This window comes from Trichechus manatus, unplaced genomic scaffold, assembly GCF_000243295.1.
Source record: "Trichechus manatus latirostris isolate Lorelei unplaced genomic scaffold, TriManLat1.0 scaffold00180, whole genome shotgun sequence".
Taxonomy (NCBI): Eukaryota; Metazoa; Chordata; class Mammalia; order Sirenia; family Trichechidae; genus Trichechus; species Trichechus manatus.
In genome coordinates, this window is record NW_004444116.1 from 1,537,041 (window position 1) to 1,560,247 (window position 23,207).

Here is a 23,207-nt window from a genome sequence, read left to right on the forward strand (position 1 = left end):
AAGGCTTTCTCTCTCTGTTGGCTCTGGATAAAGGTCCTTGTGATGTATCAGTCTTCCCTTGGTCTGGGAGCATCTCAGCGCAGGAACCTCAGGTCCAAATGATGCGCTCTGCTCCTGGCACTGCTTTCTTGGTGGTATGAAGTTCCCATGTGTCTCTGCTTGCTTCTTTTATATCTCAAAAGAGATTGGCTTAAGACACTATCCAATCTTGTATACACCATCAGTATAACTGCCACTAATCCATCGTATTACATCATAGTGATAGAGTTTACAACACATAAGGAAATCACATCAGATTACAAAATGGTACACAATCATACAATACAATCATGACCCAGTCAAGTTGACAGATATTTTGGGGGGACACAATTCAATCCATGACACAGGTAAACAGTGTATTTCAAAAGTCCTGGTTGCTTACATACACAGGCCCCTCTGGGAAGGGAAAATGAACTTCTGACCTTTCGTTTCCTTGACCCAAGACACTCAATGAATATTTTTACTGGCTAAAATGGGCAATTTAGAATACCTGTTCCCCATACAACTTGTCCATTTACATTAATCATGTTAATTTTTGTGATGTTGAGGTTTAAGCTGTCTATACAACTTCCCACAAGTCTGTCAATTGTAAGTGCTCCTCTAATCTGGATTCACTGATGTTAATCAAGGTACAGCCTCTGTCTGAAGACTTTTCCATACTCATCATGCTGGCAGAATTTCCCTTTAGTGTGAATTCTCCAATGCTGAATAAAGCTGGTAAGTCCATGGAATGCATTTCCACATTTAGAAGATCTCTTTCCAGTAGATTCTCTAGTACATAGTCGGTCCTGACTTCTGGGTGAAGGATCTCCTACATTCTTCACACAAGGTTCTAAAAGGTTTCTTTGCTGAATGAAAGCCTCGTCACCATCATCACATTTATGAGGTCTCTCTCACATGGATTCTCTGATATCAAATAAGGCCACTATGGCAGAAAGCTTTCTCACATTCCTTACACTGATAGCATTTTTCCTTGTGGTGGATCTCCTGATGAGAAAGGAGGGTCCCATTATATAAAAATAGCCTTTCCAAACTTGTTGTTCTCAAACAGATTCTCTTCAACGTGGACTCCCTGATGTTGTGTAATGACCCACTAGTAACTAAAGCACTTACTACACTTACTGCATTCATGTGTCAGTTCTATAGAGATCCCCCACGTGGTTTAGCATCTTCAGATTTTTTGTGTATGTTAGAGCCAAGTCCTTATTTCAGTCTCAGTAACATCATCTTAAAAAAAAAAAAAAAAGCACAGACAATTCATATGTCAGTTGTCTCTTCTGCAGAGATAATGAAACTTAACGATGAGGAACACAGAGATAAAAATAAAACCTAGTTTTACCTAAAGTATGCAGCTTATGTCTCTGAACTGGCATCCCAACTTTGTGAAGTGCCAAGGGGTGGGGGTGGGGAGCTTAGTTTGAATGACGAGAGGAGACAGCTGGGCAGAAAGAGATTAAAGAACATGGGTGGGGGGTTTCTCACAAAATATGATAATCAAAGAATCAGGAAGGAGTACTCAAAAATTCAAGAAATCAGTTTAAATTCTGAGCTGAGAAACAGGGAATATCATGAAACCAAGACAGAGCTTAATATGCTAAGGACAGTTAAAAGGACCTCTTACCCTAGTCTACTACTATAGACATATGAAACGCTCAATAAATGTTTGTTGAGTGCATCAATAAACTATGGGATATTTTTAAGGTTAACTTGAAGTGGTAGCTAGACTGGTTTCAAAATACATACTAATTTTATATGGAGGAATCAGTAAACTGAAAAATTACAGGGGGGAAAATAGCTTTTCCAGGTAGTGTTCAGGACTGAAAAATAAGAAAGCAACATTTTGAAGCTAAAGAAGTTGAATAGGCTGAGGGAAAAATGTTACAAATATGGCTGAACATTTCTCCTCAGAAATCAGGTAGATAACAAGGGGGGAGGTAGGCAGGGGCAAAGTTTCAAGGGAGAGGACACTAATAGTAAGGGTTCTTCAGAGTTCCCTTGAGAGGCTCTCCTCTTCTGCCATTCTCTCCAGAGATCCTTTCTCATCAGCTTTCTGTTTTAATAGGCAATAACGCTGAGAGTTACCCTGGGACAGGGCCTGAACAGGTTGAAACTGAAACCTTTGTGATTCCAAGGTACTATTCTGCCATAAGCACATCTTGTTCTATCCTTGGGCCCTAAAGACAATGGGATGAAGCTGGTCTTAGAAAACCATATTTAAAGCTAAACTCTTAGTAAAAATGCCCAAACAAAAAAATCCTCCAATATAGAAAAAGACGTTTCCAAAAGTGCACATAAATACCAGGAGGGAATTAAAGCCCATGAGGGAGATGCTGGGTGATGGCTCCAGACACATTAGTGGTCCTAAAGCTCAGTTTTGCTGCTTTCTGGACTATTCCTGAAGCCTTTTACTAGTAAAGCCATAAGTGATGGTCCCGACCCTACCCACCTGATGGCTTGTCCTTCAACTTCTCCAGCATAAGCTCTCCACATTCTGGATGGCATTATCCTACCCAGGTCTGCAGGCCCCTAGGCAGGGTCGGGACCTGCTCCAGTACCTGTTTCTGGGTATGTATTTCTGGTCTCAGCAGCTGTAGGCGGAGCTGCTAAGCTGGCTGAGAGCCCCATGAGATCCACGCATCTATCTCCAGGAGGTAACCACTTAAAATTTGCTGAAATATCTGTGATTTCCTTGCCAGCCTCATTCTTGGTCCAGGCACAGTACTCTTCCTCTACTGTCATTATTAGAGACCTTTCCTGTAAAAGGACTGCCATTCTGGAATGAGAGAGCTCAGGAGAAAGTTCACTCCAGCCTGGGGTCCACACTGACTTTTCAGAAGTATTTCCTCGTAGCTAGTCTTCTTCCTGAGGCATAAAACAATACTGTTAATAGAAATTTTAATTTTGCTTAGCTCTTCTACCCAAGAACTCAGTTACCAGGACAGTGCACAGAATGAAGAAAGAAGCTAAATAAGTTAGGACAGAAAGTGGGAGTTACTTAACAAAGTCGCTTTTACTTCTTAATTGTACACTTCTTTTAATTGCTAAATGTGTTCAGTTACTAAAATTTGAGAAAGATCAGGATCCTTTTCCCTTTGGTTCTCTCCCTTAGAGAATCACATATAAATGGTAGAGAAAAGAACATCAGAAATGAGAAAACAAGAACAGCAGCTAATATTTATTTAAAATTTACTATGGATTTACTCATTTAGGTAGATACTACTGTTAATTCCTACTGACAGATGAATGACACCAAGGCACAGAGAGATTTAAGTACTTTGCTCAGTCATACAACCAAAAAGTAAGTGGATTCCACATCTTTCCTTGCACTCAAGCATAGACCTATCTGCTCTTGGGAAAGTCATGAACCGTAACAACCCACGAAGCTAACCCAACTTACCCTTTCCCAGACTGGGAAACCAGACTTTCCTCTTTCTGTCAACAGCCTCAGTTTCCTGGTACCTCAGTACATAACTTGGCAGACATCCTTAACTTTCTTCTGCTCCTCCCAGTCAGACCCCACCTCACCAGAGCCCCTAAAGAGCCAGACCGGACACTGGGTTGCAACCTGGAGTCCACAAGCCTATGACCACCGCCGTTTCCAAAAGCAGTCCACAAGGCCGGAAGATCCGCAGTTCTAGATCTCACCGCTGTTACTAGCGGCTTCAGCATTCAGTCTTCTCCAGTATCTCGGAAGTTTTTTCCTTTCTGTGGTTGTCTGGCCATGTACCCGCCCTAGCTGAGCAGTGGAGTTGGCTCAGGGTGCGTTGTCAAGTAACCCGAAGGGTCCTTGCTCTGAAGCTGCGCGCGCCAAGCCAGGCCCGGGGTCCGCCTTCCAGCTGCAGAACTTGAGAAGAGCGGCTCCAAAGACATACAGCGAATACCGTGGGCTAGTTATCACAGATAACTAACAAGGGTGGAGATAAAAGAAAGAAATCTCTCCTTTCCAGTCTGGGTGATATCTGACCCCTGCGGCCATTGGTCAGCAGTTCCCAAGGCAAGAAAGTAAAAGTAGACCTAGGCAGGAAGTTTTATCCAAAGCTGGGCGGACAATGCAGCAGGAAAACTTGCAGCCTGGTTACAGGTAACTTCTGGCCTGGGGAATCTTGAGCTAATGCATTGGAGAGCACCAAGAGTAGTAATCAAAACCATAGCAAACAATTATAAAGCACTTAACAGGTGCAAAGCACTGTTCTAAGCACTTTACATAGACAGAAAAACCTGCGAAAGCTAGAACCTGTGTAAGGCGGAAACCTGTCAGACAAGGAAAACTCAAATATTTTCCACTAAAATAAATTACAGAAAAGTGGTAAGACTGCACCGTCAAAGGTGGAAAACTTGCAACACCCGGAAAAACAATGCAGTCCCGTGGAGTTATGGCTTTCATAGGTTTCGCTGTATTATGTAACTCATTTAATCCATGTAATTGCTCAATGAGGTAGGTATTATCACCACCTTATTTATGAAGACACTGAGGCAAACACTTTGCTTGCCCAAAGTCAGTAAGCTAGTAGTGGCAAAGTTGAGATTCGAACCCAGCAAATTTGTCTCGAAGTCATGTTCTTAAGCTCTACTTCAGGAATAAACAGGGAATCTGGCAATTTCCAGAATCTACAGGAGGCTATAAAGAATGCCTAAACTGCTTCTTCATTCTTTATTGGGGATGAAATAGGGAGATACCTATTCCTAAAACCTTCATTGAAGTAGGCAGAACTGAGCCACTAGATCAAAAAGTAGGACATGCAAAGCTAGCCTGGAGAGAAATAATGAAGATCTAACCAGAAATCAGAGGTTCCTAATGGTCTCCACTTAGGAATCCTTCTCAGGACACCCAAGACCAGGCTACCTGGGCTTAGGAAGATGATGGCAAACAAACATATCCCCCAAAGTTCACCTTCAGCTATGGTGGGTGAAAGCTCTGGGAGTCCTGACTGGTGAATTTTCAGACCCATAATCTTTCTTTTTGAATGTGTAAAGAGAATCAACTGTTCCCATGAAATCATGGGAAAACTGCTGGCTCTCAATATGATCTTACAATGTAAGCTAGGGAGCTAATCAACTGAAAAGTTAAAAAACACTTACCATGGCTGGCTTTGTAAAATTCAAATTACATATATAAAATAAAAACTGTAAATACGACATATAAAATATGTATCAATACACATATATACATATCTAACTTATATATGTATCTATAGATGATAAATTTATTAAAATATTATATATGTATAAAGATAATGTGTACAAACTCCTTGCCAATTATACCAGAAACATTTGGAACTAGAGAGAATCCAAAGAAATTCAATTAAAATGATGAACTGCAGGAGGGGCTGTGCTATGAGAAATTTTCAGTGTGGAAGAATGAAAGTTGAGAGGAGATACAATTAAGTTACCAAATAACTATCCCTAGATTGAACGAAGACTTACTGCTCAGACAAATTCTGGCCTTGTGGAGTCAGGAGGGGTACCATTTGAACCATAAAAGAGGCAAATCTTAAGCAAATTAAAGCACTATTTTACATAATTATTTGTGGTATTTTTTTTAACCCAAGAAGTGATACTGGCTGCAAATGTAAAATCACTTTTAAAAACTCTTGTTGAAGATAGATATATAATGGGTTATTAACACTTGGGGACACATCTCTAAATGATTCTAAGACAGGAAGATGATTCTTTCATATAAAAAGCCCATTTCTAAAGTGGAATGTCTGCCGAGGACACCCTCATTGTGCAGGCAACAAGAATTAGGGCTGGCCAATCCTCATTGAAGATTTGGTAGGCAGAGAGGGTGATGATACCTTTTGGTATTTTGGCTTTAGGGTTTCTAAAATATTTTCTCTAAAATATTTTCTAGAATAGTGATAGGAATTGAAAACTTTCTACAGATAAGTACTCGAGACACTGAATACCACTGCAACACATGGTTTGTTCAACTGAAATAATTAGAGGAAGTGTGTCACAGACGTTAAAAGCGTGGACTCTACAATCACTGTTTGGCTTGAAATCTTGGCTCCACCACATACTTGTGATCTTAAGAAGCTTTAATTCATTGATTTCAGTTTCTCTAGCTGAAAATGAAATAATTTAAGTGAAATAAATTAAGTAAAGCATTTAGTTATATCTGGCCCTTAGTAAGCAGTTAATACATATCATATATTATTAATAAAACGTTCTCTATTCCAAAAAGATGACCAATAGCGATGGCTTTGTTCTTACTGTAACAATAATAATCTATTGGCTATTAACAAAAGAGGATACTTCTGTACTGAGTATATGAGTGCAGAGCTTTTTTAAGTTTTTGTATCTGTGCTCTCCACTTCTGTTCTACCATACAGGTGAGATCTCTCAATCCAGACCTCTGCTCTATCCCATTCTCTTTCCCCATCAGCTTTACCTCACACCTCAAATTACAGCAACTTTTTAATACAATTTTTTGGGAGCCTATCTTTCATTTGCATTCCCTTTCTACTGCACCCTCTGTATCCTGTATGTTTTCATCCAAAGCCTGCGTTTAAGCTCACTTCACTTTTCATTCCTTTTAGAAACCTGGCTCTCTTCCAACTTCACCAGGTGCCTTTTGTCTTAAAAACCCAATATCTTGTTTACCTTGAATCAATTAGAAAAAAGCCAGCCAAACTTATTCTCATTCTTAATGCTAATTTTGAGCCACTGCTTTGATTCATCATTTGAATGTAACACCAGTATGCCTTCTACTCACTTATAAATTCTCATTATCCGACATTTTGCATTTACGACAACAGTAAAAAATCTACTAGCTGACTATTTTGTGCATTAACGACGTACATCTGGCAGTTAACAAATGCCAAGGTGAGAAGCTAAAGTAATGCTTTGATAGTCAAGGTTGTCAGCTTGGTTGGGTCATGATTCTCAATGGTTTGGCAGTTAAGTAATGATGTAACTTGCAAGTTACCTAATGATATAGTCATCCTCCATTTTTCATATAACACTGATTCTGCCTAATGACCTGGTCTTTGGAACCTAACCATACCGATAAGTGAGAAGAGGGTGTATTTCCACCTGGCTGTTATTCTGTTCACTGTACTCCCCAATGTAGCACCGTTATCCCATATTGAACATCTGTCACGTCCTCTAATTGCCCCTCTGGGCCTTCAGTTTTTTCTGTTCCCAATTTAGCTCCAATTAGTAACTTTACTCCACTATATGTTGTTGTGTGCTGTCGAGTCGATTCTGACTCACAGTGACCCTATATAAGCAATCCTTATTCTGGGTAACTAGTTTGATCCCTTTTGATGTCTACCTGAAAATTCCGTGTCCCGCTACCTTTTTTTGGTATTGCAACTCTTATTTAAGCACAAGAAACATCCAGAATAAAATCCCCACATTTAAACAAGTTATGAATTGTATCCTTATATATAACAGGCATATTTCATTGTTCTGGGTCTTTGTTTATGGCCCTTTTGTGATATTAGGTATTAAGAGAATTAGGTTAGGTAGGCAAATGGAGGAACATGTATGTGTTGAGAGAACATGTTAAGCAGATGATGAACTGGAGAGACTCCAAGTCAAGGCATGGAGAGGAACAGATAGCAAGGTTAAAATAAGGTTTGAATTCCAGTGAGCAGGCAGATTAAAGAGAAACTCTGAGGTTACTATGAAGAGTAATTTTAGTTTGGATAAAAAGTTTGGGAAATCAGATAAACTGGGGAGTACGGAGAGCATTTATTTGGTTAGGATGACATTTTCATGAAGGTTCTCCTAAGTAAAGTCCCCTTCAATAAGAATTTGCATGAGAGTAAGAAGTGGAGTAGGACAAGTAGGAACAAGCCTCACATAGTTATAGCTACAGAACTTTCAGACTGTCTTTGGGATTGTTATGGATTGAATTATGTTCCCCAAAAACATGTGCTGTAAATCCTAACCTCTATGCCTGTGGTTATAATCCCATTTGGGAATGGGTTGTCTTTATTATGTTAATGTGACCGAATTAGTGCAGGGTATTGAGTCAATCTCTTTTGATATATAAAAGAGATTAAACAAGCGAACAGAAGCAGAGACGGGGGAAGAGAGATGCCAAGCCACACTGAAGATCTCACAGAAGCAGAAGCTCAGAGATAAGGACCTTCCTCCAGCGCCCACAAACAGCCTTCCCCTACAGCCAGCACCCTGAATTGAGACTTCTAGCCTCCTAAACTGTGTGAAAATAAATTGCTATTAAATCCACCCATTTATGGTATTTCTGTTATAGCAGCATTAGATAACTAAGACAAGGATCCTTGTTTCCTGCAGGTAAAAAATTAGCTTTCAATCCCAGCTGCCTCAGTGCCTTATGTGTGCAACTCCAATGTTGGTCTTAAAGAAAAAGTCTAAATAAGCAGCCCTCAATTTATAAATGAGTTATTTTTCAAATGTTCATTAGCTTTTCCATGCTGTGAACTCAATGTTTTTCCACATAGAAGTAGTCATATCAATTCCAACTCCAAAAGCCAATTTGACACATAAACCTATTGCTGCTGAGTCGATTCCAATTCACAGCGACCTTATAGGACAGAGTAGAACTGCCCATACAGTTTCCAATACCATTAACATTTACATGGGAAAATGTGTTCATACTTGATACTTGTAAAGTTAGGAAATAATCTATTCCTACAGGACTAGGACTCTTTCAGTTCCAAGCCAGTGATGATATTCTGATATTCTATATGGGGGTTATGGATAGAGAGGTAAGAGACAGAGGCACTAGGAAAATAGGGTAGAGTACGTTATAGGGGTGAGAAGATGAAATAAACACACAGGGCTGGGTAGAAAGGTAGTTGGGAGTAGGACTTAATACAGCAGAATGGATATTACCATTCATTTCTTTTTCCCCTTCCCCTTTTGTCACTGTCTCACCAGTTCAAACCCACTGACCAGAAGAGGTGAGGGAAGAGGGGACTGGAGTTGGGTGGAAGTGGGATTGAGGAGGTGGTCCCAGAAATGTGAAGTTTGCTATGGCAAGATAGAAAGGGAAGAAAATAAAAGAACATCTCAGAAGGGATTAGCAGTGATTTCTGTAAATAAAAGATATACAAACCATGTGTACTTCTTTCTATATGGGTTGCCTATTATATACAATGAAATAACCATCATCCAAAGCAGAAACTTTTACTCAGTAAAACAGGAAAAGTCAGCCTGTTGTTGGTCGACTTGTTTTTCAGAAGCTCCAAGGGGTAGAATAATTAATCTCTGGGGTATCTGATATGCTCCAGAAGGTATGTGAACCAAAAAATTTAAAGCAGTACTCAATTGCAATTATTAGAAAATTCCAAACACAATGGTAACTATAAGGAAAGAATTGAGGAACAAAGGTAAGAGTAAAACTGGTAAGACCTCCGGCACTCCTCCAACTAAACAAACAAGGCTTTGCACTGAGAAGACCCTTGAGAACCTTGGAATGTAGGTCAGTCTGTTTTTGGAAACACTTAAATCTAAATAGATCGAAAAGCCATCTTGAAGCCCTAGTTTTCAGGGCATGATGGTTGTCTAATTCCCTGCTTGACTCTAAAGGACTGGTGGCACATGTCCACTGTAGGGTTTTCTTTGTGCTAAAAATCTGTAGTGGCTCCTTGTATACAGGACTATGCTCAGGCTTCCTTATTTCACAGACAACAACAGAGGTAGCTGTGATTCAGTGTAATGTTTCTCAAATTCAGAGTACATCAGGTGACTATGGAGTTATGAAAATGAAGATTCTCACACACATCTTCCACTCCCACCTACTGAAGCACAGTATCTGTGAGTGGCACTCAGGCATTTTAAATAAGCACCACAGGTGATTTAGATATTCATTAAAGGTGGGGAATCACTGGTGTAATGGGCAGAACTTGACGTTAGAGACCTGCATCTCAGTTGCTGGTCTTCTCCTTTGTGTGATAGCTATACAGCCATGTCACCATCTCCATGAGTATCTTCATTTGTAAAATGGAGAATAATTTCAAGTTACAGAGGTATTTTAGGAATTAAATAAGCAAAGTGCTTTGTAAGTGTCAAATGCTGTACAGTATTAAAGGGAATTATTGGCCTCCCACAGTGTCTTCACTACGTTTCCAACCTTAATAATATCAATTTCCCAATTAGAAAGCTCTACTTTAGGTAGCTTAATCTTGTCACTGATGCTTCCAAACCACATGCACTCTTGCCACTGCTTATATTTCACCTTAAAGTTTTCTCCCTTTTACCTTCCAAATCTACCCATCAAACCCTTCTTTAATACAATCTTTCCTGACCACGCTGGGTGACAGTGGTCTGTCCTTCAGAATTTATAGCACTCACTGCCTATCAAGTGCCCCTTAATCGTACACTACTTTGAGCATCAATTGTATTGTCCTATATTCTTATTTAACTAAATATATGGATCCTATATATGCCAAACTAGGTTGTAAACTGCTTGAGAAAAAGAATCTGGTGTTATGCTTCTAGTTCTCCACAGAACTAATAAAATGAGCAGCACACAGTGGTTCTTTATGTAATACCTGAGATTTCCTTATAGCAAAAATGACTGATGTTTTGCTCCAAATCATTACAAAGCTAGTAATTCTCTCCAGCCTGTCCTGTGTGAGACAACTTTCCTGCAGTCATCACACAGGAACAGATTTCCCTCCTTTGTGGATAGTCTGATGCTGAATAAGAGCCGAGTTCTGCCTGAAGGATTTCCCACACTCTTTACATTTACACGGACCATCTCTACTATGGATTCTCTGGTGTTTACTAAGATCTGACCTCTGTCTGAAGGCTTTGCCACAGTCATCACATTGGTAGGGTTTCTCCCCCGTGTGGATTCTCTGATGCTGAATGAGGCTGGTGATTCCTCGGAAGGCATTCCCACACTCATCACACTTGTAGGGCCTCTCTCCAGTGTGGATTCTCTGGTGTTCAGTGAGGACTGATCTTTGAGTGAAAGCCTTCCCACACCTATCACATTTATAGGGTCTCTCTCCAGTGTGAATTCGCTTATGTTCTATAAGGCTTGTCCTCTGACTAAAAGCTTTTCTACATACGTCACATTTGTACGGCTTCTCCCCAGTGTAGATTCTCTGATGCTGAATAAGGCCACTCTGGCTGAAGGATTTCCCACATTCCTTACACTGATAGCATTTTTCCTTACGGTGGATCTCCTGATGGGAAACAAGGGATGAGTTATAAACAAAGGCTTTCCCACACTCGTTACACTCATAGGGTTTTGCCCCAGTGTGAACTCCTTCATGCTGAGTAAGTATTGAACGCCGACTAAAACTTTTGTTACAATGAGTACACTGATAAGGTTTGTCTCTTGTGTGGATTTTGAGATGGTTAAAGAGGCCTGCTTTCTGGCTAAAGGCTTTGCCACACTCATTACAGTGGTAGTGTTTCTCTCCTGTGTGAAGTCTCTGATGTTGATTAAGAGCTGACCAACAGCCAAAAGCTTTGCCACACTCATTACATTTATACGGTTTCTCTCCAGTATGTATTATTTTGTGCCGAATAAGCACAGTTCTCCCACAAAACGTTTTTCCACATTCTTCACATCTGTAGGGCCTGTCTCCAGTATGGATCCTTTGATGTTCTATGAGGTGTGAGTGCTGACTGAAAGCTTTTCTACAATTGTTACATTCATAAGGTTTTTCTCCCGGATAGATTCTCTGTTGTTCAGTAAGATCTGAGTTCTCAGTCAAATTTACTCCATTATCATCACAAGTGAGTTGTTTATCTTCCCCGGAGTATCCAGAAGGATATTCTATTTTTTCTTTAGGTTCATGGGTTTCTCCATACTCAGCAGCCATCTCACTTTCCAATCTGCTTGATATATCCCCATAGGGTTCCATTTCTTCAGAAACTTCTTGCTTTAGAATTAAATTCCTGTACTCATTTTCAGTCTCAACATCTGAAACTACAAACGAATCACAAATGTTATCTAGTTTCCTGTGACAGCAAACAGCAATCTCATTAGAGAACAGTGAAAATTTTCAAATGAAAAGCATATAAAATAAGAACCTACAGTTTCTCTATGACTATAAAATGGCATTAAAATATAGTGTGGACCTAATATAGAAAGCACTTCAAAAATCGTTAAGGAACAGACCAACAATGCAAGAGAAAGTGGGCAAAGGAAAAACTGATGGTTCCCAGGGAATGAAATACAAAAGCTCTTAAATGTCAGAAAAGATGCTCCATGTCATAATAAGGGAAAAACAAATTAAACAAATCTGAGATATAATTTTTTTACCTATTGAGTTTGCATAATTAATTTGATATAACATTGTGTATATGAAATGGATAGCATGCATTGCTGTTGGGAATATACATTATAAATCTCTATGGGGGTGATTTGACAGTATCTATCAAAATTACAAAAGCATACATTCTTTGACCTAATAATTCCACTATAGGAATTTATGCTACGGATATACTCACATACATGCTTATTTACTGAAGCACTATTTATAATAGGAAAACACTGAAGACAACTTAAATGTCACTGCAGGGGACTGGCTAAGGTAACTGTGTTGCACATCCAAACATTTTAATACTAAGAAGCTGTTAAAAATTAAAAGTGCTACCAGACTGAGTACAGCACAACCAGAAGGTGCCTGGCTACCACCACTAACTGCTCTGACAAGGATCACAACAGAGGGTCTCAGAGCTGGAGAAAAATGTAGACAAAAATTCAAACTCACAAAAAAAAAAAACCACAAAAAAAACACCAGACTTACTGGTCTGACAGAGACTGGAGAGACCCTGAGAGTATGGCCTCCGGATACCCTTTTAGCTCACTAATGAAGTCACTCCTGAGGTTCACCCTTCAGCCAAAGACTGAACAGGCCCATAAAACAAACAATCATACACACAGCTCAACCACATATATGAGACTAAACAGGCACACCAGTGCAGAGGCAAGGAGGAGAAGGCAGGAGGGGACAGGAAAGTTGGATGAATGGAAATGGGGACTCCAAGGTTGAGAAGGGCAGAGTGTTGACACGTTGGGGAGCTGGCAACCAATGTCACAAAACAATGTGTGTAGTGTTTAATGAGAAACTAATTTGCTCTGTAAACCTTCACTTAATATTAAATTTTATTTATATAGTAAATAAATAAAAGTGCTACCATCTGAGTGAAAAAAGAGAAGAAAAATGTATCTCTGAATATGAAAAAATGTACATACATTTAAAAAAATCTCCAGAAGAACAAACAAGAAACTAGTAATAGTGACAACCTGTTTCAGAGTGGGGGAGGGGGAAAGCAGATGGCTGAGAATTGGGTGAGATGGAAACTCTTCATTGGATAACTTTTAAATTTTTCATTTTGAACCACTGAATTTGTATCTGTTTTAAAAAATTAAATGAAAAAGAAAAAATACACAGAAGTGATAAGGAAGGTACCAGGTCTTCACCCATTCACCACCTTTTAATGTTCTGCCATATCTACTTTATTATTTCTTCTCTTTATAGGTGTACACAATTTTTTTTTCCCCTAAACCATCTGAGAGTTAGCTGCATACATCATGGGCAAAGGCTTTTTAACAGAGGAGGAGGGATATAGTCGAAGGGGAACATAGTCGTAGGATAAGGGCTAGAAATAGCAGGGAGGTCAGTACAAAGAAAGGTAATACTAAGAGGGATTAAATTAAGATTAAATAAAACACAATCACTATTTGGAAAAGTGTAAATATAAAGAAATAGAAGAATCTTTATATTCTTTTTGAAGAATATTTGAAGAGTGGCAAATCAGGCTGAAAGTCTATGCGTGGGCCATCAGATTCCTAGAGAGGTCTTTAATGATCAGAGAGAGCATTGGCTATAAAAGAGCCCAAAATGTCCTGTTAGCCCTGTCTTCCCCTTCTTCTCAAGATACATCTTTCTTCTTTACCTTTTTCCTGTTGGGCTTTAGGTTCTGGAGATTCACACTTTAGTTTAGCTTTCATGGACTGAAGGGACATGCTGGGTTCTTGTTCTGTTTGTAGAGGTGCCATCTCCTGCAAGAACATTTCCTGTTCCTCAGTTTGGACTGAGACCTGAGGAAAATGAGATATAACTGAGAGACTCCCTCGGATAACAGAAAACAAAAGGTATCCTGTTCATGGCAGTGGGGAGAAAGACCCATAGTCAGCTCTCTGAAGCTTGCAATGATCTTCCCTCCCAGATATCAGCCTGTCATAATACTACCCATACTTCAAAGTCAATATAAAAGCTGCCGCCTCTGAGAAATCTTCCTTTCCCTATATGGAGGCAAGTTCTCCTATTCTTAAATCCTAATATACGTTAGTCGTCCAACTTTTAAATCTGTGTCTTATGCTCAGAGAAGTGGAGAAGGCAAAGGGAGAAAGAAAGAAAAGGAAGTAAATACAGATAGAAAGAAAGGAAAAATAAAACAGAAAGAAGAACAGGAAAAGGGATAAGTAAAGGGAAATGACAGAGAGAAATGATAAAGAAGGAGAATGGAACAAAGGAGAAAGAAAAAGAAAAGAGGGTTGAAGAAGGAAGAAAAAATGAAGAGGAGAGAAATCTCTTCTTTATTCACCCCAGAAGCTATTGCCAACGTCTCTGCTCTTCTGAGGTCCCCATTCCACTTTTCTCTGGGAAGATGATCTTATTTCTTACTTTTCTGACCTAACAACTACCCAGAGTTTACTTCTTCATCCATCATTCACTTTACCCATCTCTACCCCCATCTCCTTTGCTTCCCTTCCATCTTAGAGGAAGATGCCCCTTCTCTTTTTCAAGGCTGACTTTACATGTGCCTTCAATCCTACCCCTTTCAACTTCCCTCTGACCCTTGCTCCCTCAATTAACTCTTTATTCGGCAATTTCAGCCACTCTGTGACTCCCATTCCTCCATGGGCCCATTCATTCTTGCATTTAAAAATAACAGGTCTTCCTGGAATGGTACTGTGAAAAGCAGGGATTTGGATTCACTCTAATTACTCTTGTCTCTTAGTTTAGCAGCTCTGGACTAATTACTTAATTTCTGACATTGTATGACATTATGTATGTGGTGAAGCACCAAGAACAGGGCCTTAGCATACAACAGGCCCTCCAAATGACTCCCCTACTCCCTTCAGTGGCTAAATGTTTAAATCAGAGGTTGCTGCCATAAACTGCGTCTCTTTCCTTGACACATTTTCGCTTTTTAACCTCTGTTTCCAGACTAAGAAACAGAATCAGCAGAATATTATCTCAGATATACAGATGTTCTGATATCTCAAATTAAGAGAAAGAAAAGAAAAAAAAAAGGCAATACAGCCAGCTGTGCCTTTTATCCCTAGATCTCTGGCTGGGCCTTAGAACCCAAGCTGTCAACTCTATTAGCTGACCCTGGCACGCTTCAAAGAGACAGCAGGTTGGCAATAAAAACTCAATATTTTTGCTTGCACCTGAGTATCCCAGTTTTGCTCTGGTTCTATTCCTATCTCCCTGGCCGCTCTTCAATTTCCATTGGTGGTTACTCCTTTGATGATCTCATCCTGTGTCATGGCTTTAATACAGTCCCCAATTTTATATTTTTAGCGCAGACAGCTCTACTGAATTCTAACTCATAATATCTAGTTGCTTGCTCAACTATTCCACTTAGATTCTAATTTAAAAAAAAAAAAAAAGACACAAACCACTGTCATGGAGTCAATTCTGACTCATAGCGACCCCACAGGGTTTTCAAGGCTGTAAATCTCTATGGAAGCAGACTGCCACATCTTTCTCCCGTGGAGCTGCTGGTGGTTTCGAACTGCTGACCTTTCAGTTAGCAGTTGATCATTTGACCACTGCAAAACCAGGGCTTCTTTGGATTCTAACAGACCTCTCAAAATTAACATATCCAAAACCCAACTCTTTATTTTATTGTTGTACTTTAAGTTTACAATTCAAGTTAGTCTCTCATACAAAAATTTATACATACATTGTTATGTGACCCTAACTGCTCTCCCTACACTGTGACAGCACACTCCTCCTTTCTACCCCTGTATCCATTCAAGCAGCTCCTGACCCCCTCTGCCTTCTCATCTCACCTCCGGACAGGAGATGCCCATTTAGACTCATGTATCTAATTGAGCTAAGAAGCACACTCTTCACGAGTATCATTTTATGTCCCATAGTCCAGTCTTATCTTAGTCTGAAGAGTTGGCCTCGGGAATGGTGTTAGTGCTGGGCTGACAGAGTCTGGGGGCCGTGCTTTCCAGGGTTCCTCCAGTCTCAGACCATTAAGTCTGGTCTTTTTACTACAATTTGAGTTCTGCACCCCACTTTTCTCCTGTTCCCATCAGGGATTCCAAAACCCAACTCTTGATTCCTGTCCCTCCACCCCAAACCTACTTCTCTCCCAATCCTTCCCATTTCAATGAATGACAAATCCATTCTACCTGATGTTCAGACCAAGGCATAATCCTTGGTCGTACTTTGTACAATCCTTGCTCAGATTTTGGTGTAATCCTTAACTGCTCACTTTCTCTCACATCCCACGAACTACATACTATATAAAAGTAAATCCTGTCAGGTTCTACTTTCAAAATATATCCAGAATCCAATCACAACTCACCACTTCCATTGCTACTATTCTAGTCCAAGCCACCAATATTTCTTCCCTAGATTACTGGTTATAGCTATATCCTCCCAAACTGTTCTCCCTGCTTCTACATTTAACCCTTATATCTCCGTCCTCTCTTCCCCCATTGTAGAACTTTCTCAACATAGCATCGAGGGTGATTATTTTAAAACTTAAGTCAGATTATATCTCTCGTCCTCTCAAAACTCTCCAATGACTTTCCACTTTAATCAGAATAAAATTCAAAATCTTTATAAATGCCTACAGTTCCTACATGATTTGATCCCAATACCTATTTGACTCCATCTCCTTCTTGCTGTTCTTCTACAATGACAAGCAAATCCTCACCTTAGAACCTCTCCATTTACTATTCTCTCTGCCTGAATGCTCTTAACCTAGACAGCTGCATGGCTTGTTTGCTCTTTCAATTCAGAAATCTGCTCTAAATGTCACCCTACCTGCCCCAAATGTCAAACCTTTCCTGACTGTTCTATGAACAGTACAACCCTTATTGTGTTCACTAATTCTTTACCCTGTTTTACTGTTTTTTCACAGAATTTATCACCACTGACATATTACCTGTTTGTTATTTTATTTCCTGTCTCTCCTCAGTAGACTATACTCTACAGGGCAGCAGAAACCTTCTATGCTTCGTTCACTGTTGCAACCCCAGTGCCTAGATGGATGCCTGGTGCAAAACAGATGTTCAATCAATATCTGCTGAATGAATGAACTGTTCTCCAATCCATCTTCCCCTACAGTCTTTGTTAGGAGTGTCTCCATTACACTAGTCTTTCAAACTTGAAATCTCTGATGCTTAGCCCAAAAAAGATTGTGTAGTAAAGAATTCTCCATCTCTTCTTTCTTCAATATAGATCTAATCTCTCATCATTTCTAGTTAATTATGACCTAAGACATGTCTCATCCTTTGTAGTTACTCTGTCAGGGCTCTATTTCAAACTTAGAAATTCTTGCCACCTAGTCCTTCCTTCTGCAGTCTATTTTGTACCCTAATGCTAGATATACATCTTATCTTACTGTTTTTTATTTAACTATGTTTCTTATGCCTTATGCCAAGATTTCTTAACGCTGGTTCTATCAACACTTTGGGTTGGCTAATTCTTTGTTGTATGGGACTGTCCTGTGCACTGGAGGATACTTAGCAGCATCCCTAACCTCTACCCACTATATGTCAATAGCACCTCTCACTTATGACAACCAAAAACGTCTTAGGACATTCCCAAATGCCCTCCGGGGTACAAAATCGCCACTGTTCGAGAACCACTGTCTTATCAATGTTAAAACAAAACAAAACAAAAAGGTCCTAAATAATTTGGTTCCCTTTAATGTCTTTGAGTTAGTAAAGCTTACTTACATGCAAGGAGAAAAGGTTGAGAACCTCTTTCTTACAGCATAAAATCTGAACTCCAGAGGCTAATACTCAAGGTCCTGGACTCTATTTTCTACTCACAACTCAGCTTTCCACCTAATTAGGCCTTCTACTACTCAAAGAAGCATGGGTCCCCCATCCTGCCCCTCTGGTGCTACATCTCATCCCCCTGAAATAGTGACTTTAATTACTTCATCTTTTAATCAATCCTTTAATGGAAACGGAGCTTTCTGAAATAACGCTGTGTCTCACTTTGGCTTCGAAATCCACAATTCATCTTTTCTCAAACAGAAACCACATCTTTTTTCTCACCTGCTCTCCTGGCTCATCCAGCTCTCTCTCTAAATCCTCCAGCACAGTCACTGCCTCCTCCCCACTCTCTGGATTCTGCTCCTGCACCCAGGCCTGGACTTCCTCGGGCAGGATGGTCAGGAACTGCTCCAACACCAGCAACTCCAGGATCTGCTCTTTGGTGTGGGTCTCCGGCCTCAGCCACTGATGGCAAAGTTTTCGGAGTTGGCTCAAAGCCTCACGGGGTCCAGATGTTTCCTGGTAGCAGAACTGCCTAAAGTACTGTCGGAAGACCTCCCTGCTATAGGAGTTGTTCTTTCGCAGGCTCTGATCTTTTCTGGTGGTATACTTGTATTTCTCCTTTTCTATCTTAATTTCCCAAACTTCATCTTTGTCCGCATGGGCCTGGACAGTCCAAGTTGCTGCCGTCATAGCTGTGTCAAAGCTGTATCAGTGTTTCAAGCAAGATATTCCCTGCCAAGTTTCTACCTAGGTGAACCAGAGGAATATGCTATCATTATTAACACAAACTACATTATAAACAAAAATTGCTAATCCTAAGAATTTAAATATGAGCCTTGTAAATCTGCCTCTAGGTTAATTTATTATACTCAGGGAAATACTATGATAGAAAAAACTTCCAAATACCCCAGGCTAATTTAAAAAGAAAGACTAAGTAAAAAGCTCCAAGAGCCAAGTTATTTCAGCCCTTTAAGAAGGAAAAGTGAGACTTAGCAGGAAACCTGTTTCCATTTAGTTCTAAACAACAATTAATTAAAATAAAATAAACATTTAGGGTAAGTAAATGATAACAATAAAAGGCTGGTGCATCCTTGCTTGGTTGCTTTAAAAAAAAAATTTTTTTTTTAACGCTCAGATGTCTGTCTGGGGTAAACTATGTAGGCCTAAAAGCAGAGTCACATGAACTTATTTCTTCATAACTTAATCTCTAGGCTCCTCTCCTCACTCTTCACTGATAAAGTGAAAAGGCTGGAGACGTTGCCCTTTAAGGCCTCCTGCTCTCGCGTTCTGTGGTTTGCCAGGCAGACCCAGGGCAGGTTCCCCAGGTTGCCGGTCAGCGTCTTTGACCTAGGAGTGTCAGATAAGCTCAGAGGAGATGGGGCGCACAGCCTGTACTCTCCGCGGAGACCGGGGCGGACCCGTTATGAAGTTACGAATATACTCTATTCCTGAGATGGTCTCCGGGGACAGGAGCGTCCTGCAGCCCCACCTGGGCGGGGGAAGACCGAAGCCCAACCCGCCGGATCTGCCTCAGCTGGGTTGAGGATCCTAGGCCGTGGGAAGGCAGCAACCCTTTGCCAGGCAACCGCGGTCCCGTCCCATTCCCCCTTCCTCCAAGCCCGGAACGCGGGCTCGCTCACCTGCGGCCCCAAGGGGCCAGAAGAGGACTACTTCCTACCGGGCGAAGAGCTGAAATTCCCAACCACTTCGCAGCCCGGAGCCCTCCAACGGCGCTTCACAAAGGCCGGAAGCAGCCGGCGAAGCTAAGGATTCGCTCGTTCCAGCGGCGTGCGGCGCACTTCCGCGGGAACTCTAGGAAGTGGGGTTGAGACACGCTTTCAACTCGGTGGTTCTTCCTCGCGCTTACGCAAAAGGACGGCTGGGGACTCTTAGGCCCCCAGTTAAACGGAATTTCCTTTTTCTCTTCTTTACCCCGCCATTTCCCCCGAATTCCTCAACGCGATTGGTGGTCGACGCTTGCAGAGCGGATCTGAAGATAGGGAAATCCTTTACTCTTCACTCTCACTTTCATTTGGGTTTTGGCATCTGTGAAGTTTGCTCTCCACTAGTAAATGGTGGATGTTTTAACTCACCCAGTGGTGCCACGGAAGAAATGCCTGGCAATCTGTTTTGGTAGATGATTACAGCAAAGAAAACCCTATGAAGCAGCTCCATTCTATAACACATGGGTTGCCATGAGTCGCAGTTGACTGGTGCAACGGGGTATTTGTTTCACCCTTCACTTTCATCTTATTTGGGTTTTTGCATCAGTGAGGTTGCAATGCCGCAAAGGGATGGTCTCCTGAGGTCTTCCCTACTGAACAGCCCTTCCTGGCTGTAAAGGGCAGGGCCTCTTCTATACACACTCCTGAAGGGGCCACATGCAGGTTTATGCCTGCTTTTTCCACTTTCAACAACGATCTTCAGGTTCACTTTTGTGCTCTGACGATATGCTTATGTTACCGCAATGGCGGGTCTGAGCCGCCTGCCGCAGAAGCCAATACTGAGATGGGTGAGGTGAGCAGCAAGAGTGTTTTATTTTATATCGATATACAAGAGAAAGAGGGGAATGAGCTCCTCCAAAAGACCTGTTTCCCCCTTGGAGACCAGTTGAAACTTTTTATATGAACAAGATTATAGTTTTTTGTTTTTTTTTTCTGGTGGTTACATTCTGCACCTGGCAATCCTTGAAGGTCATCTTGCACTGTTATTATCACGTCGCAGATGAGTTACTCTACCCTCCAAGGTCGTTCTACCTCTCGAAGAGAAACTTAAACTTCAAAGTCATGGGAAAGCAAGAGCGAGGGGATAGGAGGAAAACAAATAGAAATCATAGGAGCATGCAAAAGTGAACTATGTGAGCTAGGCATTAACAATACCACAATACCCAGGAAGCTAGGCCTATATGCTGGCAATAAACAATAAATGTGAAATTTCCACGCAGCCCCTTTCACTTATACATCTGAAAATTAAGGGAATTCAATGAGGAATCCATATAAAAAAGATAATTTAGTAAGTAGCGGGATATAAAATTAACACACTTAAATCGATAGCCCTTGCATATACACATAACCAGTGATAACCAGTTACAAGATAAAATGGAAGACCATATTTCCAATAACAACAACAAAAAAAGATAAAATACTTAGGAATAAACTTAAGAAATGCGTAAAACCTATATAAGGAAACCATAAAACACTCCTTAAAGATCAAGTGTAAATTTAAATAGAAAGCCATATACAGTTCCTGGACAGAAAGACTCAATAAAGATGCCAATCTTTCTAAAATATGTTTGTAAGTATGATATCCCAACAAAAATAACAACACATACTGTTCTGGAATTAGACTGATTTTAAAGTTCATATGGGAAAGTAAGAATAGCCAGGAAATCCCTGAAAAAAAGAATGGTGAAGGGCAGCCTTATCAATTAGTAGAAGATATTATAAAGCTGCTACAATTAAAAGAGTATGATATCTATGCATGAACAGACAAAAGATAGTTCAGAAATGGACCCAGGTACACATGGATATTTAGTAAATGATGAAGGTAGCATCTAAAATCAATGAGGAAATGAGGGCTTATAAATAAGTTTTATTGGGACAACTGATAATCATTTGGTGAAAGATAAAATTTGTATTCATATCTCCCACCACACATCACAATCAGGATAAATTCCAAATGGATCCTAGATCTATATGTAAAAAATGCACCCATACATGTTTAGAAGAAAACATGAGTAATAATTCTAACACCTGGGAGTGAAGAAACCTTACCTAACCACAACACAAAATCCAAAAAATAAAAAAGATAAATCTGACTACATGAAAATAAAATGTACTGCTTGTCAAAACACATCATTAGAATAGTCAAAAGACAAATGACACACTGAAAAACGTTTGCAACACATCACAATGGGCTAACATCCCTAATATATGAAGAGCTCCTAAAAACTGGGAAGAAAATAGCAACCCAATAAAGAAAATTGGCAAAAACAAATGAACAGTTGACAGAATAGAAATGCTAGCAGCCCTCAGACATCTGCAAAGATGTTCAACTTCACTCAAAATATAAACATACAACTTAAAACTACACTGACATGCCATTATTAATAGGAATTATTATGTATAATCTTTTATAAACTATGGTTGCTAATCAATTTCTTTAAAACTATCACACTGGGCATGAAAACAAATCAGAGGCAGACATGAAAGCATTAAAAAATCAAACCATGAGACTCTAAGCTAACTGTACTGAAAAAACTGTTGTCAAATGACATTTTTGTATTTTGAATCCGTATTTCTCATCTGGAAAAATGTTAGTACCTAAACTCAATATACTAACATGCAACACGTTGTTGTTGTTGGGTGCGATGAGGCAATTCTGACTCATAGTGACCCCATGTGACAAAGTAGAACTACCCCATAGGGTTTTCTAGGCTGTAATCTTTGCAGGAGCAGATTGCCATGTCTTTGTTCCACAGAGCAGCTGGTGGGTTCGAACTGCCAAACTTTTGGCTTGCTGTGAAGCACTTAACCATGGTGCCACCAGGGCTCCTTATTTAGCACGGAGCCAACTTTTTAATTCTTATGTTAGGAAAGAAAAGACTAATTTTTAAACTCTGGCTTATCATTAGTGATAATAAAACCAGAAGCCAAAAACAAACCAAGGTTTTGTGATGTGAATTATGTGAGCTTCTAGAAAGTATATGGCAGAAAACACAGGTACCATATGTCAATAAAGGAAGGACTATCAGAGTTCACATGGAGACAGTGGAATGTTTTGCTTCCTATCCATAGTTCTAAAGGCAGGGTCTGTGACCCAGTTGTTTTAAAGAATCAATCTGTATCTAATTTATGAAGGTTGATACAGTTCTTTGCTCAGGTCAAGAAGGTGATCTTTCTCGGAACTCTTATGCACTGCTGGTGGGAATGCAAAATGATACAACCATTTTGGAAAATGATAGGGCGCTTCCTCAGAAAGCTAGAGACATACCATTCGATCCAGCAATTCCACTCCTAGGAATATATCCTAGAGAAATAAGACTCGACACTCTCAAATAGACATATGCACACCTATGTTCATGGCAGCATTGTTCACAATAGCAAAACGATGGAAACAACCTAGATGCCCATCAACAGACGAATGGATAAACAAACTACGGTACATACACACAATGGAGTACTATGCAACGAGAAAGAACAACAATGAATCTGTGAAGCATCTC

General features: G+C 40.2%; 1 protein-coding gene across 6 annotated transcripts in view; it reads right to left on the reverse strand.

The window, feature by feature from the left end:
• Positions 1-319: 319 nt before the first annotated feature.
• Positions 320-23,207, reverse strand: part of ZSCAN12 (zinc finger and SCAN domain containing 12) — a 36,287-nt gene continuing 13,399 nt past the window's right edge. Inside the window, exons 1-6 of one of the 6 annotated variants that reach the window (XR_002825718.1) lie at positions 19,624-19,722; positions 18,263-18,730; positions 13,897-14,041; positions 10,774-11,920; positions 2,486-2,901; positions 320-1,266 (exon numbers count right to left, since the gene is read on the reverse strand). Coding sequence is in view for 5 of the 6 variants with exons in the window: in XM_023741400.1 (XP_023597168.1) it covers positions 10,632-11,920; positions 13,897-14,041; positions 18,263-18,673 (1,845 nt within the window). In the remaining variant the exon portion in view is untranslated. Of the gene's footprint in view, positions 1,267-1,730; positions 2,902-8,169; positions 11,921-13,896; positions 14,042-18,262; positions 18,731-19,472; positions 19,493-19,623; positions 19,723-23,207 lie in introns of those variants that run through there. The other 5 variants (XM_004387118.2, XM_023741400.1, XM_023741401.1 and 2 more) reach the window with 5 other exon arrangements.